At 49.8% G+C, this 24,984-nt stretch overlaps 1 protein-coding gene across 6 annotated transcripts in view; it reads left to right on the plus strand.

Moving 5' to 3' along the window:
* Positions 1–24,984, plus strand: part of RNF213 (ring finger protein 213) — a 133,237-nt gene that overhangs the window by 80,096 nt on the left and 28,157 nt on the right. For 5 of the 6 annotated variants that reach the window (XM_063617268.1, XM_063617267.1, XM_055241778.2 and 2 more), the window contains 16 exons: positions 931–1,124; positions 1,651–1,809; positions 2,459–6,067; positions 7,565–7,701; positions 8,066–8,161; positions 9,755–9,873; positions 11,003–11,122; positions 11,576–11,730; positions 12,093–12,240; positions 12,512–12,647; positions 16,258–16,449; positions 17,915–18,060; positions 19,589–19,743; positions 20,965–21,177; positions 21,472–21,653; positions 22,315–22,435. In XM_063617268.1, the coding sequence (XP_063473338.1) occupies positions 931–1,124; positions 1,651–1,809; positions 2,459–6,067; positions 7,565–7,701; positions 8,066–8,161; positions 9,755–9,873; positions 11,003–11,122; positions 11,576–11,730; positions 12,093–12,240; positions 12,512–12,647; positions 16,258–16,449; positions 17,915–18,060; positions 19,589–19,743; positions 20,965–21,177; positions 21,472–21,653; positions 22,315–22,435 (5,882 nt within the window). The remainder of the gene's footprint in view (positions 1–930; positions 1,125–1,650; positions 1,810–2,458; positions 6,068–7,564; positions 7,702–8,065; positions 8,162–9,754; positions 9,874–11,002; positions 11,123–11,575; positions 11,731–12,092; positions 12,241–12,511; positions 12,648–16,257; positions 16,450–17,914; positions 18,061–19,588; positions 19,744–20,964; positions 21,178–21,471; positions 21,654–22,314; positions 22,436–24,984) is intronic. The other variant, XM_055241779.2, reaches the window with a different exon arrangement.

Consider the following 24,984-nt stretch of genomic DNA (forward strand, 5'->3'; position numbering starts at 1 on the left):
CCACCTCGCTCAGGTGTGTGGTCGGCTCTGCCATCTGGGTTTCTGCATGCACACTCTGATGTTCACAGTGACAGAATCATTTCACGATGCGTTTTTCAGAACATGCTCCTAGTGCTAAGTGGCGCGGGACTCTGCTTTGCCTGCTGTCCTGCGGAGGCAGGAGGTGGCCAGGAGAGTGAGTAGGTGATGGCTGGGAAATGTGAAGGGTTCAAGAGCATATTCTTGAATCTGATGTTGTGTTGCATCAGTTTTGAATTTTATACAAAGAGAAGTAACTTCTAGTGGATCTTTATAGATTCTCTTACTCTTTATCCTAGCCCTGGGACCTAATTTCTCTCTCTCTCTCTCTCTCTCTCTCTATATATATATATATATACATACACACACATACATACACATACTGTATATACATACACTATATATGTATTCTATATAATATATAGATTTCTATATATATTCTATATATTTTTATATATAATATGTATTCTATATATTTCTATATATATCATTTCTATATATACTATATATGTTCTATATATACATATATATAGTGTATGTATATATATAATGTATATATATTTTTTTGAGACAGAGTTTCACTCTGTCACCCTAATGATGACAACTGCACCCTAAGGGATGTCTTAAGGGATGCCCAGGCGGTAGTGCAATCTCAGCTCACTACAACCTCCGCCTCCCAGGTTCAAGTGATTCTCCTGCCTCAGCCTCCTGAGTAGCTGGGATTACAGGTGCCTGCCACCACGCCTGGCTAATTTTTTTTGTATTTTTAGTAGGGACGGAATTTCACCACATTGACCAGGCTGGTTTCGAACTCCTGACCTCAAGTGATCCCCCCGCCTCGGCCTCCCAAAGTGCTAGGATTACGGGTGTGAGCCACCACTCCCAGCCCTAATTTCTGTATTAATGTTATAGGAAAGTCTCTGTACGTGAAGAGGTTGCACGACAAACTGAAAAAGCAGTTAAACATGAAAAAGGTGCCTCTGAAAACAGTTCGACTGATCGACCCTCAGGTGGATGAGAGCCAAGTCCTGGGCACCCTGCTGCCCTTCCTGGACGTGCAGTATCAAAAGGTCCCTGTGCTCTTTCACCTGGACGTGACCTCCTCAGTAAGTGCCCTCCAGCGTCAGCTGATGGCCACATCAGTAAAGATATGGTCCCCACGTCCCTGCGTGACTCCTCCCCATGTGTAGAATTCCTTGTTTCCACACGCACAGTCCTGTGAACCTTAACAGTGGGAACGTGCTCTGAGAAGTGTGTTAGGCAGTTTCCTCCTTGTGTGAACGTCACGGTGCGTGCTTCCACTAACCTAGATGTAGAGCCCACCGCATGCAGAGGCTTTACGGTACACTGTCGCTCCTACGCCACAAAGCTGGGCTGCATATGGCTGTTCTGAATCCTGCAGCCAGTTGTAAAACGGCATATTTATGTGTCTAAACATAAAAATGGTACAAGGAAATACAGTGTTAAGATTTTATGGGGCTGCCCTTGGAGACGTGGGCCGCCGTTGGCTGAAATGTTGATGTTGATCATCAGGATTACCGTGACAAAGAGCAAAATAAGGGGGGGTTACTTAGAGTTGGGAGAACTCGCCATGGTGTCGTGTGTTTACACCTCGTGCGATTCTGTCCTTAGGTGCAGACTGGAATTTGGGTGTTTCTTTTCAAGCTCCTCATTTTACAATACTTAATGGATATAAACGGGAAAATGTGGCTTCGGAACCCCTGCCATTTGTATATCATTGAAATCCTGGAAAGGAGGACGTCAGTGCCGTCGAGGAGGTCTTCAGCGCTGGTCTGTGCTGTGGGGCGTTTTCACCTGGTGTGGGGGGGTCTTGGGTTCCTTCTGGTCTTACTGAAGGGGAACGATGCGTTTAGGAGACTCCACACTTTTGCCTTACTTAGTGCAGCAGCTGAATGCAGTGTTAGTAAAGAAAAGCCCATCTTTAAACTCACTTTTCAATCATGTCTGGGATAAAAGTACCTTTCTATTAATTAGCAGTGTCTTCAATTTGTCTATTCAATTCAGGCTTCATGCTGTATGCCCAGTCTGAATCCCAGCGTGCTCTGAATCTAGTAAATTCATCTGTTGAAAGAAGTCACCTTTCCTAATGCCAGCTAAGATGAGAAGGAGATATTTGTCAAAAATTTCTTAGCAAAAGAGAGTTTTATGTTCACTCACATACATAATACATGTATGCTTAGTGGAGAAACTTAGTTTCAGGAAGTTGGGTTAGAAAGCGATTTCCTGGCTCAGAATGCAGCTCCCTTACTTAATGTGTGAAAGATATGCTGTGTAAAAAAAGAGTATACAGAAAGCTACATATTTTCAGTGCATTTTTCATAAAGGTCCATCCAATATAGATAATGTGGAGGGTTAAGACACAAAAGCATTTCTTAGAAAGTTTTCTTGTAACCATTTCATTCATGTCTCTCCTTTCCAGCGTACCCCTGTCCCCCAGTTCAGTTTTCTTGACATCTTCCCAAAAGTCACCTGCAGGCCTCCCAAAGAGGTGATAGACATGGAGCTGAGTCCCCGGTGGAGTGACACAGAGCCTGGGATGGATCAGTGGGAGTTCTGCAGCGAAACTTTCCAAAGACCTTACCAATATTTAAGACGATTCCATCAAAACCAAGACCTAGACGTGTTTCAGTATCAAGAAGGCTCTGTCGAAGGCACCCCGGAGGAATGCCTCCAGCATTTCCTGATTTACTGCGGGGTAATAAACCCATCCTGGTTAGAGCTTCGGAACTTTGCCCGGTTCCTGAACTATCAGCTCAGAGACTGTGAGGCCTCTCTCTTCTGCAATCAGAGTTTTATTGGCGACACACTGAGGGGCTTCAAGAAATTTGTGGTGACCTTCATGGTCTTTATGGCAAGAGATTTTGCCACACCAACACTCCACACCTCTGACCAGAGCCCGGGGAAGCACCTGGTCACCATGGATGGGGTTAGGGAAGAAGATCTAGCGCCCTTCTCTCTCCGGAAGAGGTGGGAGTCAGAGCCTCACCCATACGTTTTCTTCAATGACGACCACACAACCATGACATTCATCGGCTTCCATCTGCGGCCCAACAGCGAGGGCAGTGTCGATGCCATCAATCACTTGACTAGGAAGGTCATCAAGAGAGACGTCATGACCAGGGACCTGTACACGGGCCTCCTGCTTCAGAGGGTGCCCTTCAATGTTGACTTTGATAGACTGCCCAGACACGAGAAACTTGAGAGGCTCTGCCTGGCCTTAGGGATCCCCCAGGCCACTGACCCCGACAAAACGTATGAGCTCACAACAGACAATATGCTTAAGATGCTTGCCATCGAGATGCGGTTCCGGTGTGGGATCCCGGTCATCATCATGGGAGAAACTGGATGTGGGAAAACCAGGCTTATTAAATTCCTTAGCGACCTGCGGCGTGGTGGTGCCAATGCTGACACCATAAAGCTGGTCAAGGTGCACGGAGGAACAACTGCAGACATGATCTACTCCAGAGTCAGGGAGGCTGAAAATGTGGCCTTCGCCAATAAGGACCAACATCAGTTGGACACCATCTTGTTTTTTGATGAAGCCAACACAACAGAAGCTATAAGCTGTATCAAAGAAGTCCTGTGTGATCGTACAGTGGACGGCCAGCCCCTGGCTGAGGACTCTGGCCTGCATATTATAGCTGCCTGCAACCCCTACCGGAAGCACTCCGAGGAGATGATCTGCCGTTTGGAGTCAGCTGGTTTGGGCTACAGGGTTAGTACAGAGGAGACGGCCGACAGGCTGGGCTCCATTCCTCTGAGGCAGCTGGTATACCGGGTCCATGCTCTGCCCCCGAGCCTGATTCCTCTGGTGTGGGACTTTGGACAACTGAGTGACGTTGCTGAAAGGCTCTACATCCAGCAGATTGTCCAGGGACTGGTTGATTCCATCAGCCTAGATGTAAACTGGACTCGCATGATCACAGGAGTCCTCTGCGCCTCTCAGGATTTCATGAGGAAAAGAGAAGATGAGTGCAGCTTTGTCAGCCTCAGGGACGTGGAGCGCTGTGTGAAAGTTTTCAGATGGTTCCACGAGCACAGCGCGATGCTCTTAGCGCAGCTGAATGCCTTTCTCTCCAAGTCCAGCGTCAGGAAAAATCACACCGAGAGAGATCCCGTCCTCTGGTCGTTGATACTGGCCATCGGGGTGTGTTACCATGCCTCTTTAGAAAAGAAAGGCTTGTATTGGAAAGCCATTGCCAGGTTCTTTCCGAAACCGTATGACAACAGCAGGCTGCTTCTGGATGAAATAATGCGGGCACAGGATCTTTTTCTGGACGGCGTACCTCTGAGGAAAACCATCGCCAAGAACTTGGCCTTGAAGGAGAACGTCTTCATGATGGTCATCTGCATCGAGCTGAAGATTCCCCTCTTCCTGGTGGGGAAGCCCGGCAGCTCCAAGTCTCTCGCCAAGACCATCGTGGCCGACGCCATGCAGGGCCCGGCCGCCTACTCGGATCTCTTCCGCAGCCTGAAGCAGGTCCACCTCGTGTCCTTCCAGTGCAGCCCGCACTCCACCCCACAGGGCATCATCGGCACCTTCCGGCAGTGCGCCCGCTTTCAGCAGGGGAAGGACCTGCAGCAGTACGTCTCTGTGGTGGTGTTAGATGAGGTGGGGCTGGCGGAAGACTCCCCCAAAATGCCGCTGAAGACTCTGCACCCGCTGCTGGAAGACGGATGCATTGAAGATGATCCTGCACCCCACAAAAAGGTCGGCTTCGTGGGCATCTCCAACTGGGCCCTTGACCCTGCCAAGATGAACCGGGGCATTTTCGTGTCACGTGGCAGCCCCAACAAGAGAGAGCTCATAGCGAGCGCCAAGGGCATCTGCTCCTCAGACATCCTCGTCCAGGACCGAGTCCAAGGGTACTTTGAGTCCTTCGCCAAAGCCTACGAAATGGTGTGTGTGAGCCAGGACAAGGAATTCTTCGGGCTTCGTGACTACTATAGCCTCATCAAAATGGTCTTTGCTGCAGCAAAGGCTTCAAATAGAAAGCCTTCCCCGCAAGACATTGCACAGGCTGTCCTTAGGAACTTCAGTGGCAAGGATGACATCCGAGCTTTGGACATCTTTCTGGCCAATTTGCCCGAGGCCAAGTGCTCAGAGGAAGTCAGCCCCGTGCAGCTGATCAAACAGAACATCTTTGGGCCTTCTCAGAAGGTGCCGGGTGGACAGCTGGAAGATGCTGAGTCCCGCTACTTACTCGTGCTGACCAAAAACTACGTGGCACTGCAGATCCTGCAGCAGACATTCTTCGAGGAGGACCAGCAGCCAGAGATTATTTTTGGTTCTGGTTTCCCCAAGGACCAAGAGTACACCCAAATCTGCAGAAACGTCAACCGTGTGAAGATCTGCATGGAAACAGGCAAGATGGTGTTGCTCCTCAACCTGCAGAACCTCTACGAGAGCCTCTACGACGCGCTCAACCAGTACTACGTCCACCTTGGTGGCCAGAAGTACGTGGACCTCGGTCTGGGGACCCACCGCGTCAAATGTCGGGTTCACCCCAACTTCCGCCTGATCATCATCGAAGAGAAAGACGTCGTGTACAAACACTTTCCCATCCCCCTCATTAACCGGCTGGAGAAGCACTATCTGGATATCAACACGGTGCTGGAGAAATGGCAGAAGAGCATCGTGGAGGAGCTCCGTGCATGGGTGGAGAAGTTCATCAATGTCAAAGCAGATCATTTCCTGAACAGGCACAAATACAGCCCCTCTGACGTCTTCATCGGCTACCACTCGGACGCCTGCGCCTCTGTGGTGCTGCAGGTCATAGAGAGGCAGGGTCCCCGGGCCTTGACGGAGGAACTTTACCAGAAGGTGTCTGGGGAGGCCAAATTGATCCTGCTGAACTGCGCTACGCCCGATGCCGTGGTCCGGCTGAGCGCCTCCTCGCTGGGTGGGTTCGCGGCGGATTCGCTGTCGCAGGAGTACTTCTACAGACAGAGGCACAACTCCTTTGCAGATTTCCTGCAGGCGCACCTGCACGCGACAGACCTGGAGCACCACGCCATCTTCACAGAGGTGATTGTCTTTCTGCACTTGTACCCTATCCCCTGTCACCCAAGAGTCCTAAATCCCTACTGTCAGGATTCAAGATTCTTCCCCAGGCAGCGGTTAGGGATCCTGCAGGGAGATGCTGAGACGCTGAGCTCTCCTCCGTGGTAAGTGTGGCGAGAGCCATGTATCTATGTAGGTCCAGTTAACCAGGTGCTGGGTGCCTGGGTCCGTGCAGTGCGCCATGCTGGTAACAGCACCATACACAATGTTCACACCAACAAATAAAGTACCATGTTCCAGGACCGGGCCAAGGGCACTGGGGATGCACAGATGAATCTGTAGCCCTTGTCCTTTGTTAGCATTAGGGCGCATGGAGAGACCAGCACATGAACAGATGCCATCAATATCATACCATAAATGCTGTGCTTAGAGGCAGCGGGGAGCGGTGCAGACCAGGATGCGAGCTCAGATGAGATGTTCCCTAGGAGAGGCCCCTCGCCGATGGGGAAGAATGGCCGGGAAGGGATTGTAGGATGAGGACCTTCTGTGGGCAGAGCCGCTGACAGCCCTTAGGGTTCAAGGCTGTAGTGCTGAGATGGGGCGATGAGGTGCAGTCAGAGAGAACTGCTGGAGGCCCTCAGTGACTCTGCAGAGCCGCATCTCAGCCCTATGGGGTGGGTGCTGGAGGCACACTTGTCTCCCTGGCTGGGTGAAGGGAGTCTGATGAAAGGCTGTTGTAGAAAAGACGGGCCGGTAGGGAGGCCGCTGGCACAGTACAAAGGAGAGGAGCAGATGGAACCCAGAGATACTCAGGAGGCAATTGGGCATGGCCAACACCACCACCCAGTGGGGGAAGGTGGGTGGAGAGGTCCGGGGCGACTCCCTGGATTCCTCCTTAGATGAGTGGACATTGCTTCATCATGACAGATAACGCAGGAACAGACAGCAGGTTTTGGGAGGCCAGCGATGATGTCCATCGGGGACAGGTGTTGATGCATCGTGCAGCTGGATGTGGGAATCTGAGCTCAGTGGTGAGGCAGGGATTCCTGGGCTAGAGCAGCAGGTTTTGAGGAACGTTTCGACTTGCACTGTGATGGGGGAGTGACCTTTGGGACAGGAGAATTGCTGACATCTGGGGGAAGGGGACGGCACCAACCACGAACTCCATCTGAAATCATGAAGTCGTACTATAACAGGAAATGGCATTTGTGCTGAGCCCTAAGGGATCATGAGATCTCAAGAATGGACCAAGCAGGCAGAGGCACGGGCCTCTGGGGAGGAGAGGAAGACACCCTCAGGGCAGGGTGGGGTCGTCTCTCCCATGCCTTTGGCCCTGTAGGGCCTCCCGGCCCCAGCGCTGCCGTGTTTTGGGAAACGCCTTTGGGTTTGGATTCTGTGCCGTTGTGTGGCAACTGCACCATGCTGAACATCGCAGGTTTCTAGGATCTGTCTAAACCTAGCAGCAGACTTGCAACCTTTCCTTGAAGTCTGGCAAGTAATTTGCGTTTCTTAACTCTGTAGATCACCACTTTCTCCAGGCTGCTAACAAGTCACGACTGTGAAATTTTAGAATCCGAGGTCACAGGGAGGGCTCTGAAACCCACACTCCTGTGGCTGCAGCAGTTCGATACCGAGTACTCATTCCTCAAAGAAGTCCGGTGAGGTTCCGTGCCTTCCCTGCTGCCCTCTCCCTCCCCAGGCGTGGCCGCGTGGCTTCTGCGTGGCCATGGTGCCCGCTCCGGTTAATGGGCACCACAGTCACGTGACTGTGAAATGGCTCCTTGTTAAATCTCTCCCAGCGTCCCTCTCACCTCCATCATCTTCTGCAACGCGGTGTCTGGCCTAACATCCTCCCCCAAAAGCACTTGGCTTTTCTCGCCTGGACTATCTGTTCTTATGGAAGAAAATCCTACCTGAGTAGCTGTTTCTTTGTAGCCTTTATGTTTCCCATCACTTTGGGGAATTTTGTTATCCATTTTTTAAGACAGAGACCTCACTTGAATTACTTCCCTTTTCTTTCAGAAACTGTTTAACGAATACAGCCAAATGTAAAATCCTCATTATTCAGACAGATTTTGAAGATGGAATCCATAGTGCCCAGCTCATTGCCTCAGCTAAGTACGTTTTTAGTATTTTTCTCAGAAACTGTGTAAAAAACCCAAAACGTAGGAAGTCCTAGAGAATTTATTCCCTGAAAACAGTATAAGATCGTAATCAATATAGAAATAAAAATAAGGGCAATTCTTCCCCCGCCTCATTCCCCCAAGTGAGGATTAGGGAAGCTGAAGAGAGACAAAAAGAAAAGGCCAGTAACACTACAAAAATAGTGGAATAGGCCTGGGCAACAGAGCAAGACCTCATTTCTAAAAAAAATAAAATAATTAGCCTTCCACAGTACACCTCTAGTCGCAGCTGCTCAGAAGGCTGAGGTGGGAGGATCGCTTGAGCCTGGGAGGTCAAGGCTGCAGTGAACTGCAATCCCACCACTGCAGTCCAGCCTAGGGGCCAGAGCGAGAGCCTGTCCTCCCCGCAAAAAAAGTGAAATGCGAGAGGTGTAAATAATGGAACATTAACAAGCTATAAAAGGATGCCTTTGAAGCCTGTGTTTGTAGACATGTTTTGGTCATTGTTAATTTTGAATTATACAATTTGAATTTATTTCAAGTTCGAGGGAAATAACAGTAGGTAAATGCTTTTATTCCTATTTATTGGATTTTTTTTTTTTTTTTTTTTTTTTTTGGGATGGAGTCTCGCTCTGTCACCCAGGCTGGAGTGCAGTGGCGCGATCTCGGCTCACTGCAAGCTCCGCCTCCCGTGTTCACGCCATTCTCCTGCCTCAGCCTCTCCGAGTAGCTGGGACTACAGGCGCCCGCCACCACGCCCGGCTAATTTTTTGTATTTTTAGTAGAGACGGAGTTTCACCGTGGTCTCGATCTCCTGACCTGGTGATCCGCCCGCCTCGGCCTCCCAAAGTGCTGGGATTACAAGCGTGAGCCACCGCGCCCGGCCTTATTTATTGGATATTTTTATAGTGTTTGTAGGGGAAGTCTGATGCTCTTAGAATTAACTTTGTGCCTTTATTACTTAAATAGTGATTTATGGACCTTTTTGAAGCATTGGATGCCATATTTCAGTTTGTGGCTTAAATCTCAACAAGAAACTGGCTTTGGCCATTGGTCATCTGAAGGGAATGGCATTGCGCACAGAACTCTTTGTTGAAATGGAAAGGTCTGCTGGGTACAGGGGCTGTTTCCTGTAATCCCAGCTACTTGGGAAGCAGAGGCAGGAGGATCGCTTGAGGCCAGGAGTTTGAGACCAGCCTGGGCAACACAGCAAGACCCCCATCGCCTAAGAGAAAAGAAGGAATGGAAAGTTCAGCTGGCCTCACCCTTAGCTGCACCAGGGCAGGCCCACTGAGGAGCACAAGATAGGGTTTCTGGTCAATAAAGGAATGCCACTTCAAAGCAGAGGACACAGGAATGGGGAAGAAAACGAGCCTGCTAAGAGATTTCTCATCCCCTTGTGAGAGAAGTCACGATCGCAGGGGTGTGAAATTTATGTAAAACTCATCAGAACGGGTGGCCGTGAGACCGAACCAACAGCTCAGAGAACACCCTTCTGCAGCTGCACAGCTTTGCTGTGTTTATTTGCTTGTTTTTTTGTGTGTGTTTGTTTTTAAAATAGGTATTCTTTTTTTTTTTCTTTAAATAGGTATTCTGCTATAAATGAAATCAACAAAATACAAGGAAATGAGGACCGTATCTTTGTCTATTTCATCACAAAACTGTCCCGGATGGGACGAGGAACAGCCTATGTGGGCTTCCACGGAGGTGAGATCAGAACATCAGTCAGGGTATTTATTTATTTATTTGTGTTTATTTATTTTTTGAGATGGAGTCTTGCTCTGTCACCAGGCTGGAGTGCAGTGACGCGATCTCAGCTCACTACAACCTCCATCTCCTGGGTTCAACCGATTCTCCTGCCTCAGCCTCCCAAGTAGCTGGGATTACAGGCGTGTGCCATCACGCCCAGCTAATTTTTGTATGTTTAGTAGTGACGGGGTTTCACCATGTTGGCCTAGATGGTCTCGATCCGTTGACCTCATGATCCACTCGCCCCAGCCTCCCAAAGTGCTGGGATGACAGGTGTGAGCCACCGCACCCGGCCCAGTCAGCATATTTTTTTATTTAAGTCATGTTGGAACTGTTTCTCATTTGGTTCTGTGTTGTACAAGTCTGAAATTAGAATATTATTGTTAACCTCAAGAGGATTCTTTCCAGATGCAATTAGATTTCTTACCACTGATTACTGTGAAAACAGGAATCCTGGGATGGGAGGCTGCCTGCAGCCTGTCCTGGACTGACCGTAGGCAAGCTCCTCACCTCTTAGCATGTGGGTCACACAGAGTGGAAACCCCCGACACCCGACGGACGCTGTCAGGAACGCACCGATACGCCTGTTTGGCGGGGAGGGAGAGTGGCGGGGGTCAGACTATCTTCAGATCTCTTTTTTTCCAAGGAATGGTCACCAGCTATTCATGACATAGAAAAGTTGGTATTCCAGAAATAGGAAAGTAAGTTTACTTGAATAATTTCCTGGAGAATGGAAGGCAGACCTTGCCAGTGTCCCCCACCCCTCACTAACTGTGATACAGCAAATACGATAATGCATGGGTGAAAGAACCACAGGCCTTATCCACGCGTCCTTCCCATGCCTGCCATTGCAGGGCTTACCGTTGCTGTTTATGTTGAAATTGTTGATGTGCGTAGAATCGGGTGGTGTATAGTATAGGGTCGGGTGGTTTCTGTGCAGGCCCATTCCAGGGTTTCGGCTTCAGGGTGCCAGTCATTCATTGCGCAGCAAGACAATGACAAGCCAGGGTGTGCAGTGTCCCTGCTTAGGGCCGAGCAGCAGCCGGGGAAGACACGAGACGGTTGTGGGTGGCTTCACTCTTCACAGGGCTGTGGCAGTCTGTCCACATCGATGACCTCCGGAGATCCACCCTCATGACTTCAGATGTGACCAGGCTGCAGAATGTCACCATCAGCCAGCTGTTCATGCCCGGAGACTTGCCTGAGCGTGAGTCATGAGGCAGAGCCTCTGGGGGAGCAGGTGGTGGAAGGGCAGATGGTAGGTGTGGAGCGTGATGTGCACATGGCCCTAGGAGCAGGGCCACCGTGTTTCGTCCCTCAGCAGGGGCTCGGGGACACATCTGCAGAACTGACTGGTGGCTCATCCTAGAGCACCAGGGCCGAGCAGGTGCGCTTACCACAGGCTGAGGCAGAGCTCTGTGAGCAGGGCCAGCCATGGAAGTGAGCGCCTAGAACATGCCAGAGCCCAGGCTGGAAGGAAAGGGCTGCCTTGGGGGCTGATCTTCATGACCATGATCTCTCATCTGGGGACCTACCACCAGACCGGGGGCTGGGGAAGCCTGCACTCGGAGCCTGAGCACACAGACTCCCAGATGGCGCCGCCAGCAGTCCCTGTGCCACTTTCTGGGTAGTAATGCAATCACGTTTGCTTCGACTGCAGTGGGCTTGGAACACTGGGCGGAAGACGGCCATGAGGAGGCGATGGAAACGGAGGCCAGCACATCAGGGGAGGTGGCAGAGGAGGCAGAGGAGGCCATGGAAACAGAAAGTTCTGAGAAGGTGGGAAAGGAAACCTCTGAACTCGGAGGCAGTGATGTAAGTTCTGGCTCTTGGGACCTCCCCTTGTGCTGCTGGTGACGCTTCTGAGCTGCATCTTTAAACGCTTTTGCATTGGGAGCTGGAGGAGTCGCCGCCGCTGTGCAGGGGTGAGGATGGCGCCCCACTCTCCTCACACAGCGACGGTCTTGTTGCTGGTTACTGGGGGTTACTGGGGGTCAAGGGCATCTGCACCGGCAGTTTGGGGGGTGCGGGGCGGAGGTCGGCGTCTCTTCTTCGTCCGTGAGGACCGCCGCCCTGTGCTGTTTGCTGCATTGAGACCCTCATCGCATATGGGCGGTTTGGCTTTTACCCACTGTGTCAGTGGCAGAAACGGGTGACCCAACCGTCTCCACCAATAGGTGTCGATCCTGGACACCACCGGATTGCTGAGGAGCTGTGTGCAGAGCGCCGTGGGCATGCTCAGAGACCAGGATGAGAGCTGCACGCGCAACATGCGGAGGGTGGCGCTCCTCCTGGGCCTCTTAACGGAGGACGACGCATGCCATGGTATGAGCCTCCCCGCCCCTTGCCCCTGCCCCCACGTGGGCTCTTCCTGAGCATGGGCATCATTTCACTGCGTGTTGGGGGACACCCTCTCAGGTTTCCATGGCTCAGCAGAAGCAGTGACACAGTGGGAATCTAAGAGCATCTCTCAGATTTTGCTCTAGAACTGGCCTGGCCAACGGACTTCCCTTCCTGGGGGAGGTGGGACAGAAGCACTCTGGAGCCAACAGCTCAGCCACGGCCATGCTGAACGTCTGTTTCTGCCTTTGTACAGCCTCTTTCTTGCGGGTATCCAAGATGCGCCTCAATGTTCTTTTAAAGAAGCAAGAAGAGAGCCAGTTGAACACTCTGGAGTGGGTGGCGAGGGAAGCCCGCAACCAGGATGCTCTCCAGGAGGCGGACACATTCAGGTACTGTGACTAAAGGAAGCAAGGAGTGGCTCCGATCTGGTGGCAGCATGGGGACCTGCCTGCAGGGATCCTCTCTCCATCCGAGCCATGGGGACTGAGCTGTTTCTTTCCAAACCTCTCAGACATTCAAAGCTGTCAATTTTTTCCCCAAGAAGCACACAGTAGGTCTGGACAGTGGCCCAACTGCAGGTGCTGGACTCTTCCTCTACTTTTCTGTTTACAGTTTTTCATACTAAAAACTTAAAAAAAGTAAAACATCTGTTCTTAAGAGTAGAACATTTACTAACATTTCTGTTGTTAACCATAGAAAGGGCTGCTGTTTTCAGTTATGAAGTTAAAATGATGTGCAGAGCGGGCAGGGGACAGGCGGTATTTTCCCAGTCCTGCTGTTTGAAGAATGGTAACAGCAAAACCAGGACCCAGCAGTGCATTCACTGCCATGGTTATTTTTCTGTCACCCATGGGACTAACCTTGATTATCTTGGATGTGGCCGTGTATTGAGGAAGGAGGGGTGCTCTGGGCCCCAGACAGAGGGTCTCTTTAAAACAGACTCTCAGACCTCCTGCCTGAAAGCCTAAGAAACCAGTGACTTGGGTATTTGGGCCCAGTTTTCCCATCTGTACAAGACAGTGGACTCCTCCATGAGTCCCTTCCAGGTCCAAGCTTCTGTGCCAGTGAGGGGTTCGTTTTGGGCCTGTGGCCAGGTGTGATTTGCAGGAGGGAACGTGAGGAAGAAGCGGGGTGAATGGTAATGGGGGCTTACGGAAGAAGAAGCGGGGTGGATGGGAATGGGGGCTTACAGGGGAAGAAGCGGGGTGAACAGTAATGGGGGCTTACGGAGGAAGAAGCGGGGTGGATGGGAATGGGGGCTTACGGAGGAAGAAGTGGGGTGACCGGGAATGGGGGCTCATGGAGGAAGAAGCGGGGTGGACGGGAATGGGGGCTCACGGAGGAAAAAGCGGGGTGACCGGGAATGGGGGCTTACAGGGGAAGAAGCGGGGTGGACGGGAATGGGGGCTCATGGAGGAAGAAGTGGGTGACCGGGAATGGGGGCTTACAGGGGAAGAAGCGGGGTGACCGGGAATGGGGGCTCACGGCAGAAGAAGCGGGGTGACCGGGAATGGGGACTTACAGACACCTTCCTCATGACCAGAAATTTTCTGATTCTACTTTTTCTCTAGTTATCCTTCGTTTCTCTCCTTGTCACGTCTTCTGAAGGGATTTTAGGAGATCAGAAATATTTTCATTTCCCTCCGTTCCTCCTTGTGGACTCTATTGATGCTTTTTTTTTTTTTTTTTTTTTTTTGAGATGGAGTCTCACTCTGTTGCCCAGGCTGGAGTGCAGTGATGCGATCTCAGCTCACTGAAACTTCCACCTCCTGGGTTCAAGCGATTCTCCTGCCTCAAGACTCCCGAGTAGCTGAGACTACAGGCACCCACCACCATACCCAGCTAATTTTGGTATTTTTAGTAGAGGCGAGATTTCACCATGTTGGCCAGGCTGGTCTCAAACTCCTGACCTCAGGTGATCCACTCGCCTCAGCCTCCCAAAGTGCTGGGATTACAGGCATGAGCCACCGTGCCCAGCCTGTTGATGCTTCTTAATCCCTGACTCCACTCCCCGGGACCAGCCCTGAGTCACTGAACCTCCTCAGTCTGCTCTTCCCCGCTCTGCTGTTCATGCAGCGCTAGGCCTGGCTCCGTCACCTTCTGTGGTCACTGTGAGGCCTGTGCAGCCGCTGAGTGGTGGCCAGACCCGCACCCTCAGCTCACCTGCCCCAGGGCCAGCAGCACCGACTACCTCGATTCACCACCACTGTGTTCTGGGGACTGGAGTCCTTTGCCCTCTCGGGATTAAATGGCCCAAATCCTGAGAGTCCTTTGTGTCCCGAACTCTGCCTGCCCGTCCAGATACAGCAGAATCAGGCTCAGCGGCTCTAGATATGGCGGAACCAGGCTCAGCGGCTCCCACCTCTCCCAGGGCTTGGCCCAGCGCCTGGGTTTTCCTTCTGCCTTTTATGTTCACGACACTTTTCCTAGTTTGCCGTTTTCTCCCTCTGGGCACTGGGATGCTTTATTTTCCTGGTAGACATTTTTAAATTCTTGCCAGGTTCCTGTGTATTATATATTTAAAAAGTATAAGTATTTCTTTCTATTCTCTTCAAAAGAGAGGCTTTGCTTTTCCCCCAACATTAATTACCTTGTGGGTTTTTTTTTTTCTTTTTTTTGAGATGGAGTCTCACTCTTGTCACTCACCCCACGCTGGAGTGCAATGGCGCGATCTTGGCTCACTGCAACTTCTGCCTCCCAGGTTCAAGCGATTCTCCTGCCTCAGCCTCCTGAGTAGCTGGGATTACAGGCGCCCGCCACCACGCCTGTAATTTTTGTATTTTTAGTACAGACAGGATTTCACCATGTTGGCCAGGCTGGTCTCAAACTCCTGACCTCAGGTGATCCACCCGCCTCGGCCTCCCAACGTGCTGGGATTAGACATGAGCCACCGCACCCGGCCACCTTTTAATTCTTATCCTTTACACAAGAATTTTGAAATAGAGTTATTGTTGTTACATGTAAATATATACAACAAAATATATATAACAACAAAATGTCTTGTAGTTAACCAATTATCTTTCTGTCTGCCTATCTGTGCATTCATCCATCCATCCGCCTACCTGTCCATCCGCCCATCTGTCCATCCACCCATCTATCCATCCACCTGTCTGTCTATCAGACACTCAGATCTAGTGTACAAAAACATCAACAGGAACAAATACTTAGTTCCAGATAAACATGTGCCTTCTTGTTTAGTTTCATCTGGGACAAATTCATTTTGGTCTCTTCATCTGTATTATAGTCTATCCACAACAGATTTTAAAAATATTTATTTTTTCCAAATGAATTGTCATAATAATTTTATTTATTTAGAGAACCTCAATGACTTGTTCTGAAAAATAGTTACATACAAAAATTATGCAGCCTTGCAAAAAATAAAGCAGACAGGTGCGGTGGCTCACACCTGTAATCCCAATACTTTGGGAGGCCAAGGCGGGAGGATTACTTGTGCCCAGGAGTTTGAGACCAGCCAGCCAGGGCAACATAGTGAGACCCCATCTCAACAAAAAATAAAACTAAATTTAAAAATTAGCTGGGCGTGGTGGCACTGGGCGTGGTGGCAACTGGGTGTGGTGGTCCTGTCTACTTGCACGGCTGAGGTGGGAGGATCGTTTGAGCCCAGGTATTCAAGGTTACGACGATCTATGATTGTGTCACTACACTGCAGTTGGCGTGACAGAGTGAGACCCTGTCTCACACGTACGTTTTAAAAATAAAAAAGCAAACACTACTTCACCCTTCCAGTAACCTAATGACAGTTTATTAGATGTAGAATTAAGTTCCATTCCAGTTCTGCCTCTAATCTTAGACATCTTTGTGAGTCTGTTTTCTAGGACTTAAAAATGATGGAAGTGTCAAGTTATTGCCATCGCTGTAGTGTGGTAAATAGTAGACTAGTTTTGTTAATGCTTAAGAAGGAACAAAATGTCAAAAGGTGGCAGACCGCCACTGTGGTTCCTCTGACCCGTGGTGGCCCGTCTGTCTTCTGTGCTGCAGGCACACCCTCTGGAAGCGGGTCCAAGGTGCTGTCACCCCTCTGCTGGCGAGCATGATATCATTCATCGACAGAGACGGCAACCTAGAGCTACTGACCAGGCCAGATACTCCGCCCTGGGCAAGAGATCTTTGGATGTTTATTTTCAGTGACACGACACTTCTGAACATTCCTCTTGTGATGAATAATGAAAGGTGAGTGGAAGGCTTTCTTTCCCTGGGGAGAGAAACTATCAGAACACAGTAGGACCCTAATATGCTCTCCCAAGGGCTGGGTGAAACGCAGACACAACTTCAGAGCAACGTTGACGTGGGCGCTTTCTGCAGTAACAATAGGAAGTCTGGCCGGGCACGGTGGCCCACGCCTGTAACCCCAGCACTTTGGGAGGCTGAGGCAGGTGGATCACAAAGTCAAGAGATCAAGACCATCCTGGCCAACATGGTGAAACCCGATCTCTACTAAAAATACTGTAATCCCAGCTATTTGGGAGGCTGAGGCAGGAGAATCGCTTGAACCTGGGAGGCGGTTGCAGTGAGCCGAGATCATGCCACTGCATTCCAGCCTGGTGACAGAGCAAGATTCTGTCTCAAAAAAAAAAAAGAACAGGAAGTTTACGAAGCTCCAAGAAATTTGTTTTATCTCCACCCTCCTCATTTCCCTGCTTTCAGAGCACTGGTTCTAGCCAGACCCAGCGTGGTGTGGCATGAAGAAGGTGCGCTTAGAACAGCCCCACAATCTGTGCTCCCTCCCTGTCCCTCATTCCCTGGTGGAGCTGCACAGCCCCCACCCCCTTCCCCAGGCCTGATGCTGTGGGGCTCAGGCTCAGCTGCTAACAGCTTCCACTTCAGCTTTCAGGGGCTTCAATTCTGGATGCAGATTTATAAAGAATATAGAAATAAATGTGCCTAGGCACGGTGGCTCATGCCTATAACCCCAGCAATTTAGTAGGCAGAGGCAGCAAAGTTTCTTGAACCCAGGGGTTCAAGACCAGCTTGGGCAACATAGACCGCATCACTACAAAAAATTTAAAAATTAGGCGTAACGTGGTGCGCACCTGTAGTCCCAGGTACTCTAGAAGCTGAGGCGGGAGGATTGCTTGAACCCAGGAGTTTGAGGTGAGATAGGATCACACCACTCACTGCACTCTAGCCTGGGTGACAGTGAGACTCTATCTCAAAAAAAAAAAAAAAAAAAAAACAGGGAGGGAGAGAGAAAGAAGAGAAAGAAAGGAAAGAGCGAGAGAAAGGAAGAAATGGAATTTGAATTGCCAGTGGAAACACTTATTTAAAAGACAAGGCGCTGCTCATGTTCATGAAACAAAGACCCTCTAACAAGCTGTGCTCTGTGTGTTACAAGTTATCAAAGACAGACACGTTCAGGAACCAGAAGACTTGGTTCTGCCCGAGATTTTGGGCAACACACTTGACCCCTGTCAGCCTTGGTTTATTTTGCCTGTAAAACAAAGATTGCATAAGATAGTTCCCTAGTTCTGTCATAACAGAAACCCTGTACTGTGAAATAGATCAGCGCTGTCTACCTGGCCTGTTGGCCCCTTTGTTTTTGAGGCCTGAGAGGAGCTGACATCAGTGGCAGATCTTGTCTTGTGTTTTGAGTGACGTCTCACAAACCCTCTTCTTACCATCCCTCACCTTATTGCAGACGTAAAGGTGAGATGGCCTACATCGTGGTGCAGAACCACATGAACCTTTCCGAGAACGCTTCCAACAATGTCCCTTTCAGCTGGAGAATCAAGGACTATCTGGAGGAGCTGTGGGTCCAGGCTCGGTACATCACAGACGCAGAAGGTGAGGCTACCTCAAGACAGGTCAGATTCAGCACAGGTGAATCACAAAGGGAATGCCTGACAGTGAAAAGCAGATGGGTGGCTACCATCGCAAGGTGAATTTTGGAGTTTTTAGTTTTCACACTTTCTTTCTGCAGTAGCGTCCAATTTATGTCACCGTGTCATTTTAAAGTTTCTGCTGAAGGAGTGGGAGTCCCCGGCGGGACCAGAAACCTTTCAGTCCTATGGCAGCAGGAGCCTGTGAGATGGGTTTTGGTGCCGTGGTGGCTAGGGATATGGTGAAATGGGGTGTGTTCTGGCAAGAGGAGGACTGTCCCCTCTACCAGCTGGTCATTCCCATTCTGGGCCTTCTCAGACTGGGGCACTGGACTCGGGAGATGCCCCCAGGAGAGGCGTCCTCAGAAGGCACGAGCGCCTGGAGCATCCCCTACTCCCAGCTGCCCCATCAGGAGGCACCTCCCAGCTGTGTCTCTGGAGTCACAGCCCAGACACAGCGCTGAGCTCTGCTGCCAGATGCCAGAGGATTTGCCATAGTCCAGAAAAACCAATGACAACGCAACACTTTTGCAAAAGCCATCTTTCATACATGCAGTAATCTTTTCCATGTTTACTTACCGTACCATTTGGAAGACTCAGGGTGGCCTTCTTTTCTAGGTTACCATTCTGCCACTTTTTCTGAACATACTCAAAGCAGTCTCTCTCCTCATGAGCATATTCCTTTCTCAAGACAATACCCCAACTGACCCTGCTTTTCTATGACAGCATGCAAATTAGGGCCGCACCCCGCCCACTAGAAGCCAGATCTTTCCGGCTTGCACGGTCTGTGACTCCAGCCCCGAAGAGCAGCCCACTCGTTCCTGATTTACTTGGACCCGGTGGTTCCTGAAGCATGCTGTGGCCTGTAGCCATGCAACATACAATGTAGCCATGCAACATACAACTCAGTCTTATCTAGGTGTTTCTCTTTGGGGCTAGCTTGGCTGTTTCTGGCCTAAATTTGACACTGCTTCCGCCTTCCTTTATTTTATTCCACTGGAAAAATATCCTAGGCCAGGCACAGTGGTTCACAACACCTTGGGAGGCCAAGGCCAGCAGATCACCTGAGGTCAGGAGTTCGAGACCAGCCTGACCAACGTGGCGAAACCCCGTCTCTACTAAAAATACAAAAAATTAGCTGGGTGTGGTGGTGCACGCCTGTAATCCCAGCTACTTGGTAGGCTGAGGCAGGAGAATCACTTGAACCTGGGAGGCAGAGGTTGCAGTGAGCAGAGATCACGCTACCCACCGCACTCCAGCCTGGGCAACAGAGACTCCATCTCCAAAAAAAAGGAAAAAGAAAAATATCCTAAATGTCTAGACAGTGACTATTCCTTCAATTCCCTACAAAATCAGGCAGTTGGTGCCCCTTTGTCTACGAGCTCCCATTCAACAAGGCGTCCCCATTCCCCTTCACTCCGGAGCCCCCTGGAGGCAGGGGAGCGCCATGACTTAGACACACTCCAGGCCGCTCCTTGGTTTCTTCTCTGCAGGACTGCCAAAGAAGTTCGTGGACATCTTTCAGCGGACCCCTCTGGGCAGGTTTCTTGCCCAGCTCCATGGAGAGCCGCAGCAGGAACTTCTTCAGTGTTACTTGAAGGATTTCATTCTCTTGACCATGCGTGTGTCAACGGAGGAGGAATTAAAGGTAGATGTTTAGATACTGGCTAAGGGTCAGGTGTAGAGCTTACACGATGGGGACTGGATGCAGACACGGAGACGTTTCCTCAGCTGCCTGGAGCTGGTGCTGTGAAGTCTGGGAACAGAACATGGTCTGCGAAGGGTGCTGGTGGGTGAAGGGGCCGCCCAGTCTCCTCTCAATATTCAGTGCTACACCCTCAGCCCACCGCCCAGGGGCTCCTAAAACACGGAGCTTTCTGTGAACATGAGAAGACCTCCAATTTCCTTGACATGTCTTCTTTTTAAATGTTATTTCTCTTGAAAAAAATTAAGGTAAATATGTAACTAACCCTACAGGGTAAGAATAAATAAGTGAAATTCAATAGAAAGTCATACTTTTGACTACCTAAAAATTCTAAACTTCAGTACATAAAAAAGGAAAGTTGACAAATTTAAGAACATCCTTACAGCCAATATGACTAGAGGTTAATATTCTTAGGAATCAATAAGAAAATACCCTAAGTTTTAAAAAATGGGTAAACATTATAAAACAATTTTATAATCATCTCATTAAGCATATCAACATCCAGGAAACATTTGAAAAATTGCTTAGCCTTACTATTAATAGCAAATCAACACAACAGTTTTTAGATATCATGTTTATGCATTCATTTTGCAAAGCTGATTTTTAAAAAGGACAGCCGCCGGCCAGTGCTGCAAAGAAAGGGCCAGGCCATGCGGCTGACAGCGTAGCGTGCACAGTGGACGCCCTGCAGGGCTGAGTGGCAGAACAGTCGAGAACCTCATCTGATCTGAACTGCTCTGTCCTGAGGAAACTACTGGAGACGTGGACAAATATTTGGTTCACAGGGATGTCCTTTTCAGCTTTGCTTCTAAAAATAAGAAATAATTTAATTGTCCAGAAATACAGGATGGGCAAATTAAAGTATGGCCGTATGATAGGTTATTGAGCAGCCGTTAAAACCATGTTTTTCAAGTATACAAGTATACTCAGTCACAGGGAAAGTTCATGATGTCATGTTCAGTGGCAAAAAGCCCAGACGACACGGTGACCTTAACGTGGGAGGAGAGGCAGGTAGAAAACTGGACAGAAGCAAACGAGACAGAACAGCACGCATGGTTTCTAATTTCCTCTTTTATGGTTTTCCAGTAGTTCTGATTTTCCACGGGGAAAACGTACCATTTTTGTAATTTAAAAATATATTCTAAAAGCTTTTTTGAATCCCAGTTTCTGCAGATGGCTCTGTGGTCCTGCACTAGGGAACTGAAAGCGGCATCAGCAGCGCCCGAGGAAGAGGTTTCCTTACCGTGGGTGCACCTTGCCTACCAGCGTTTCAGAAGCCGGCTGCAGAACTTCTCCAGAATCCTGACCATCTACCCTCAGGTTCTCCACAGCCTGGTGGAAGCCACTCGGAACCATGAGCTGGCTGGATGTGAGATGGTATGGCCCTCCTCCACCTGCCCTGAGCAAGCCTTGTGGTGCTTCCAACTCCATTATGGGAATGGAGAGCTTTTGGGGCTGTGTTCCAAGTGGGAGATTTCTTCACAAGGCACATACCTCAGCTGAATTCAGAGATGTTAAGAACACATCTCGCTGACGCTTCCCACATCCTAGACAATGGAAGTTTAGGTCGCAAGCCTGGGACACAAGTATACATGCAGCTAACAGCCAAGGCCTCTGGTGGGCCAGTGGGAGGGGTACCGCTCAGCCACGCCGTGCTGTCCGTCTCCCCAGACCCTGGACGCATTTGCCGCAGTGGCCTGCACGGAGATGCTGACAAGAGACACCCTGAAGCCCAGTCCCCAGGCGTGGCTACAGTTGGTGAAGAATCTTTCCATGCCACTGGAGCTCATCTGCTCCGATGGGCACATGCAAGGCAGCGGGAGCCTGGCCGAGGCTGTCATCAGGGAAGTCAGGTGAGACCCAGGAGCCCTCACCCACTGCTTCATCTGGCACGCGCTCACCAGGAGCCTGCTAAGTGCCAGGCATGTCCATGAGAAAGACTGGCAGGTGCTCCTGCCATGGGAGGGGCTCCGTCCTCACCCGCTCACTCCGCATTTGCCGAACCCTTAGTGAGTGCCAGGCGTCTCATTAGGGTGCTGGAGACACGAGAGGTGGCTGTGCATTCAGGGAGTGCACCGTGTACTAGGGCCGTAGAAATGCAAGCGGGCTATTGTGATGCCGTGTGAGAAATGCTGTGGTAGAAAGGACACCCCGGGTGGGCAGGCGCACGGAGCAGGACAGGCCCTCAGGGCCAGAGTCCACTTCCCTAAGAAGACAGTTCCTGTGCGGGGCTGTCGAGGTGAGGTGGGACTTGACAGGTGCAGGATCGTGCAATGAGCGGGTTGTGGTGGTACCCTGTGCAGAGGCATCATAGTGGAACACAGTCCCAGCTAAGCTGAGCGTCTTGAGGGCGCGAGCTGGGGGCGGGCCAGGAAGTGTGTCACATAGGGCTTGCTTGTAATCCCAGCTGCTGGGCCTGGACCCTGGGTCCCGCATCTCTTCTCTCGTCTCCCTCCTTGTTTCACCCTTGGGTGCCTTGGTGGGAGCTGAGTGAGTGACGCCCTCTTTTGACAGAGCCCAGTGGAGTCGGATTTTCTCCACCGCACTCTTTGTGGAGCATGTGCTCCTAGGAACTGAGAGCCAGGTCCCCGAGTTACAAAGGCTGGTGACCGAGCACGTCTTCTTACTAGACAAGGTGAGTACCTGGGCTGGCCTCAGCACACGCATGGATCCACCCTTTTCCAAAAGGAAGAACAGCGCTGACACTGATCTGCAGCTGGGAGACGCTCTTTTGGCTCTGACCGTTTTGTCTAGACGTGCAAAGGAAGGTGATTTCATCACTAGACCATTACATTTTCCATGTTTAATTGTTTAATTATTTACCCTCTGCTGATTGGTAAGTCAGAGCGTATCATTTAGAAGCGATTCCAGGAACTGTGTGCGGAAAGGGGCTGATGCAGGGAACATGCTTGTGAAAGCTTCGGGAGGGATTGCCTGGCCTTTGGAGTGACCCCAGAACAGACCACTAGCCTGGTGTCTGTGGGAGCTGTTATCATTGTCATAGTCATGGAGACAAGGATGTCAGAGAATGCCACTGGGGTTGGGGTCTTCAAAAAAGTGCTGTCAACAGAACCAAGGAACAGGAAGCCACCATGCCTGTCACTCAACACCCTTCGTAAAGCTACTAATGTGGGGTGGTCTGCAGAAAAAAAACCTGTGACCCTACAGTGATGCACCTCTGTGGCCACACACTGGTGTCCAGCAATGATGGCCACTCAGCCAAACACAGCCTCTGCCTCACCTGCACCCGTGACCTTCATGTGAGCACATCCAGAGCCCTCACCGCCAGGGGGTTTGGAAGAGGCAGCGCTGGCTGTCTGACCTTTGGAGCACAGGAAGGTTTACTAAAAGGAGGCCAGCATGGATGCTGGATGTGTTGACTCTAACCTATCAAAACATCAGCGGCTTAGACACAGTATCAGCTGATTTCCCACCCAGGATGGGTATGAGCAGCCCAAGGCTAAGGTACCAGCTCCCCGGAGGCTGGCATGGAGTCAGGTGCCCATGCTCCTTCTGTCTTGTCCCTTCGTTGTCCCTAATGTTCAGCTTCCACCCTGTGGCCTGGCATCACAGCCTGTGGGACACAAAGCAGGGGAGGTGGAGGACAGGCCGTTTTCCTTAGGAGACCAATCCCGGACACGCACACACCACGCTGCTTGTGTCTCGTGGTCCTAAACTTGGGCACTCGGCCTTATCTGGTTGCAAGAAACTGAGGAGTTTTTCGTGGCGTGGTCATGTGCCAGGTGGAACTTAGAGTTCTTCTGCTAAAGGAAAAGGTGGAGAGAGGATAGTAGGCACACAGCCGGTGCCCCCCTTCTGCCCTTTCCCCACACCCACACAGCATGCAGCCTCTCCAAGTCTCATCATGTCCTGGAGCTCTGGGAGATGCACAGGGCTTTCAGCCAGGTCCAGCATGGGTCCTAAGGACCCTGGGCCCATAAACCCAAAGGTAAAGGAGCTGACCCCCTACCTGCTCACAGGATTTGGGAGGTTAGGAACGTGGGGTTTTTTTGGCGATAAAATGGCCTCAGAAACTTACTGGGTTTCTGGTTTCTTTCTTTCCAGTCAGATCTCTGTGCAGGTAACCACAGCCAAAGACCATACCTCGTTAGTTTTCATGCTGATTCTGATTTTTTTCATAATGGCCACCGTGATAATTCATTGTGGTTTTTATTTGCATTTCTCTAATGACCAGTTATGATGAGCATCCTTCATGTGCTTGTTGGGCATTTGCTGTCTTCTCTGGAGAAATGTCCATTCAAGTCCTTTGCCCATTTTTGAACTGGGTTGTTGATTAACAAAGTTAATTAGGATATTAAAAGTACACACATCACTTCCAAGTAAGATTAATCCCAGGAATTCAAGGATGGCTCAAAATAAAAAAAATTTGTAAATGTCATCAGTAATATAAATTAAAAGATAGACTCTAAATGATCATTTCAAAATGTAGAGAGAAAGCATTTGATAAAATTATTTGGAAAGAAATACCCTTGTCAAACTTGGAACAGAAAGGAACTCTCCTTGAGCTCACAATGCCCAAGGGAGACATAATATTAAGATGTCTATACCAACATCATGCCTGCCCATCAAATTCCATTAGTACAGCCATTAAACTATCTTGTACAGTGATGATGTATATTGCCTAAAAACCAGTGTTTCCACTTCTAACTACATCCTAGAGAAACTTCTCATTTGCTCTCAGACATATGCAAGAATGTTGAATACAGGACTGTCAGGAATTGCAAAAAATCTAAATGCCTATTAACCAGCAGACAGGTAACTGGTATCTTCATCAGTGGGTACATGAGTGATCTGGACCTAAGGTATCATGAAGAGAATGAGTTGCAGAAGCCTCTATACAGTGTGATATCATTGATATCAAGCTTTAAAACATTCAGAATAATAACCCCATGTTGAGATATGCTTACAGCTATCCTAAAAGCAGACATTTAGAAATGTAGTTATCTCTGGGGAGGGACGGAGGGATGTGAAATTGTAACTGTATGCATAATGTTTTGTTTCTCTAAAAAATGATCTATCCCAGCAGCTTGGGAGGCTGAAAGAAAATTTTAAAAAATTTAAAAACTTAAAAAAATGATCTAAAGCAAATATTCCATAAATGCTGAGATTTCTCAAAGCTTGGTGGGGGGTATACAGATGGTCATTATTATTACTTAAAGTTTG

This window comes from Symphalangus syndactylus, chromosome 14 (genome assembly GCF_028878055.3).
Source record: "Symphalangus syndactylus isolate Jambi chromosome 14, NHGRI_mSymSyn1-v2.1_pri, whole genome shotgun sequence".
Classification (NCBI taxonomy): Eukaryota; Metazoa; Chordata; class Mammalia; order Primates; family Hylobatidae; genus Symphalangus; species Symphalangus syndactylus.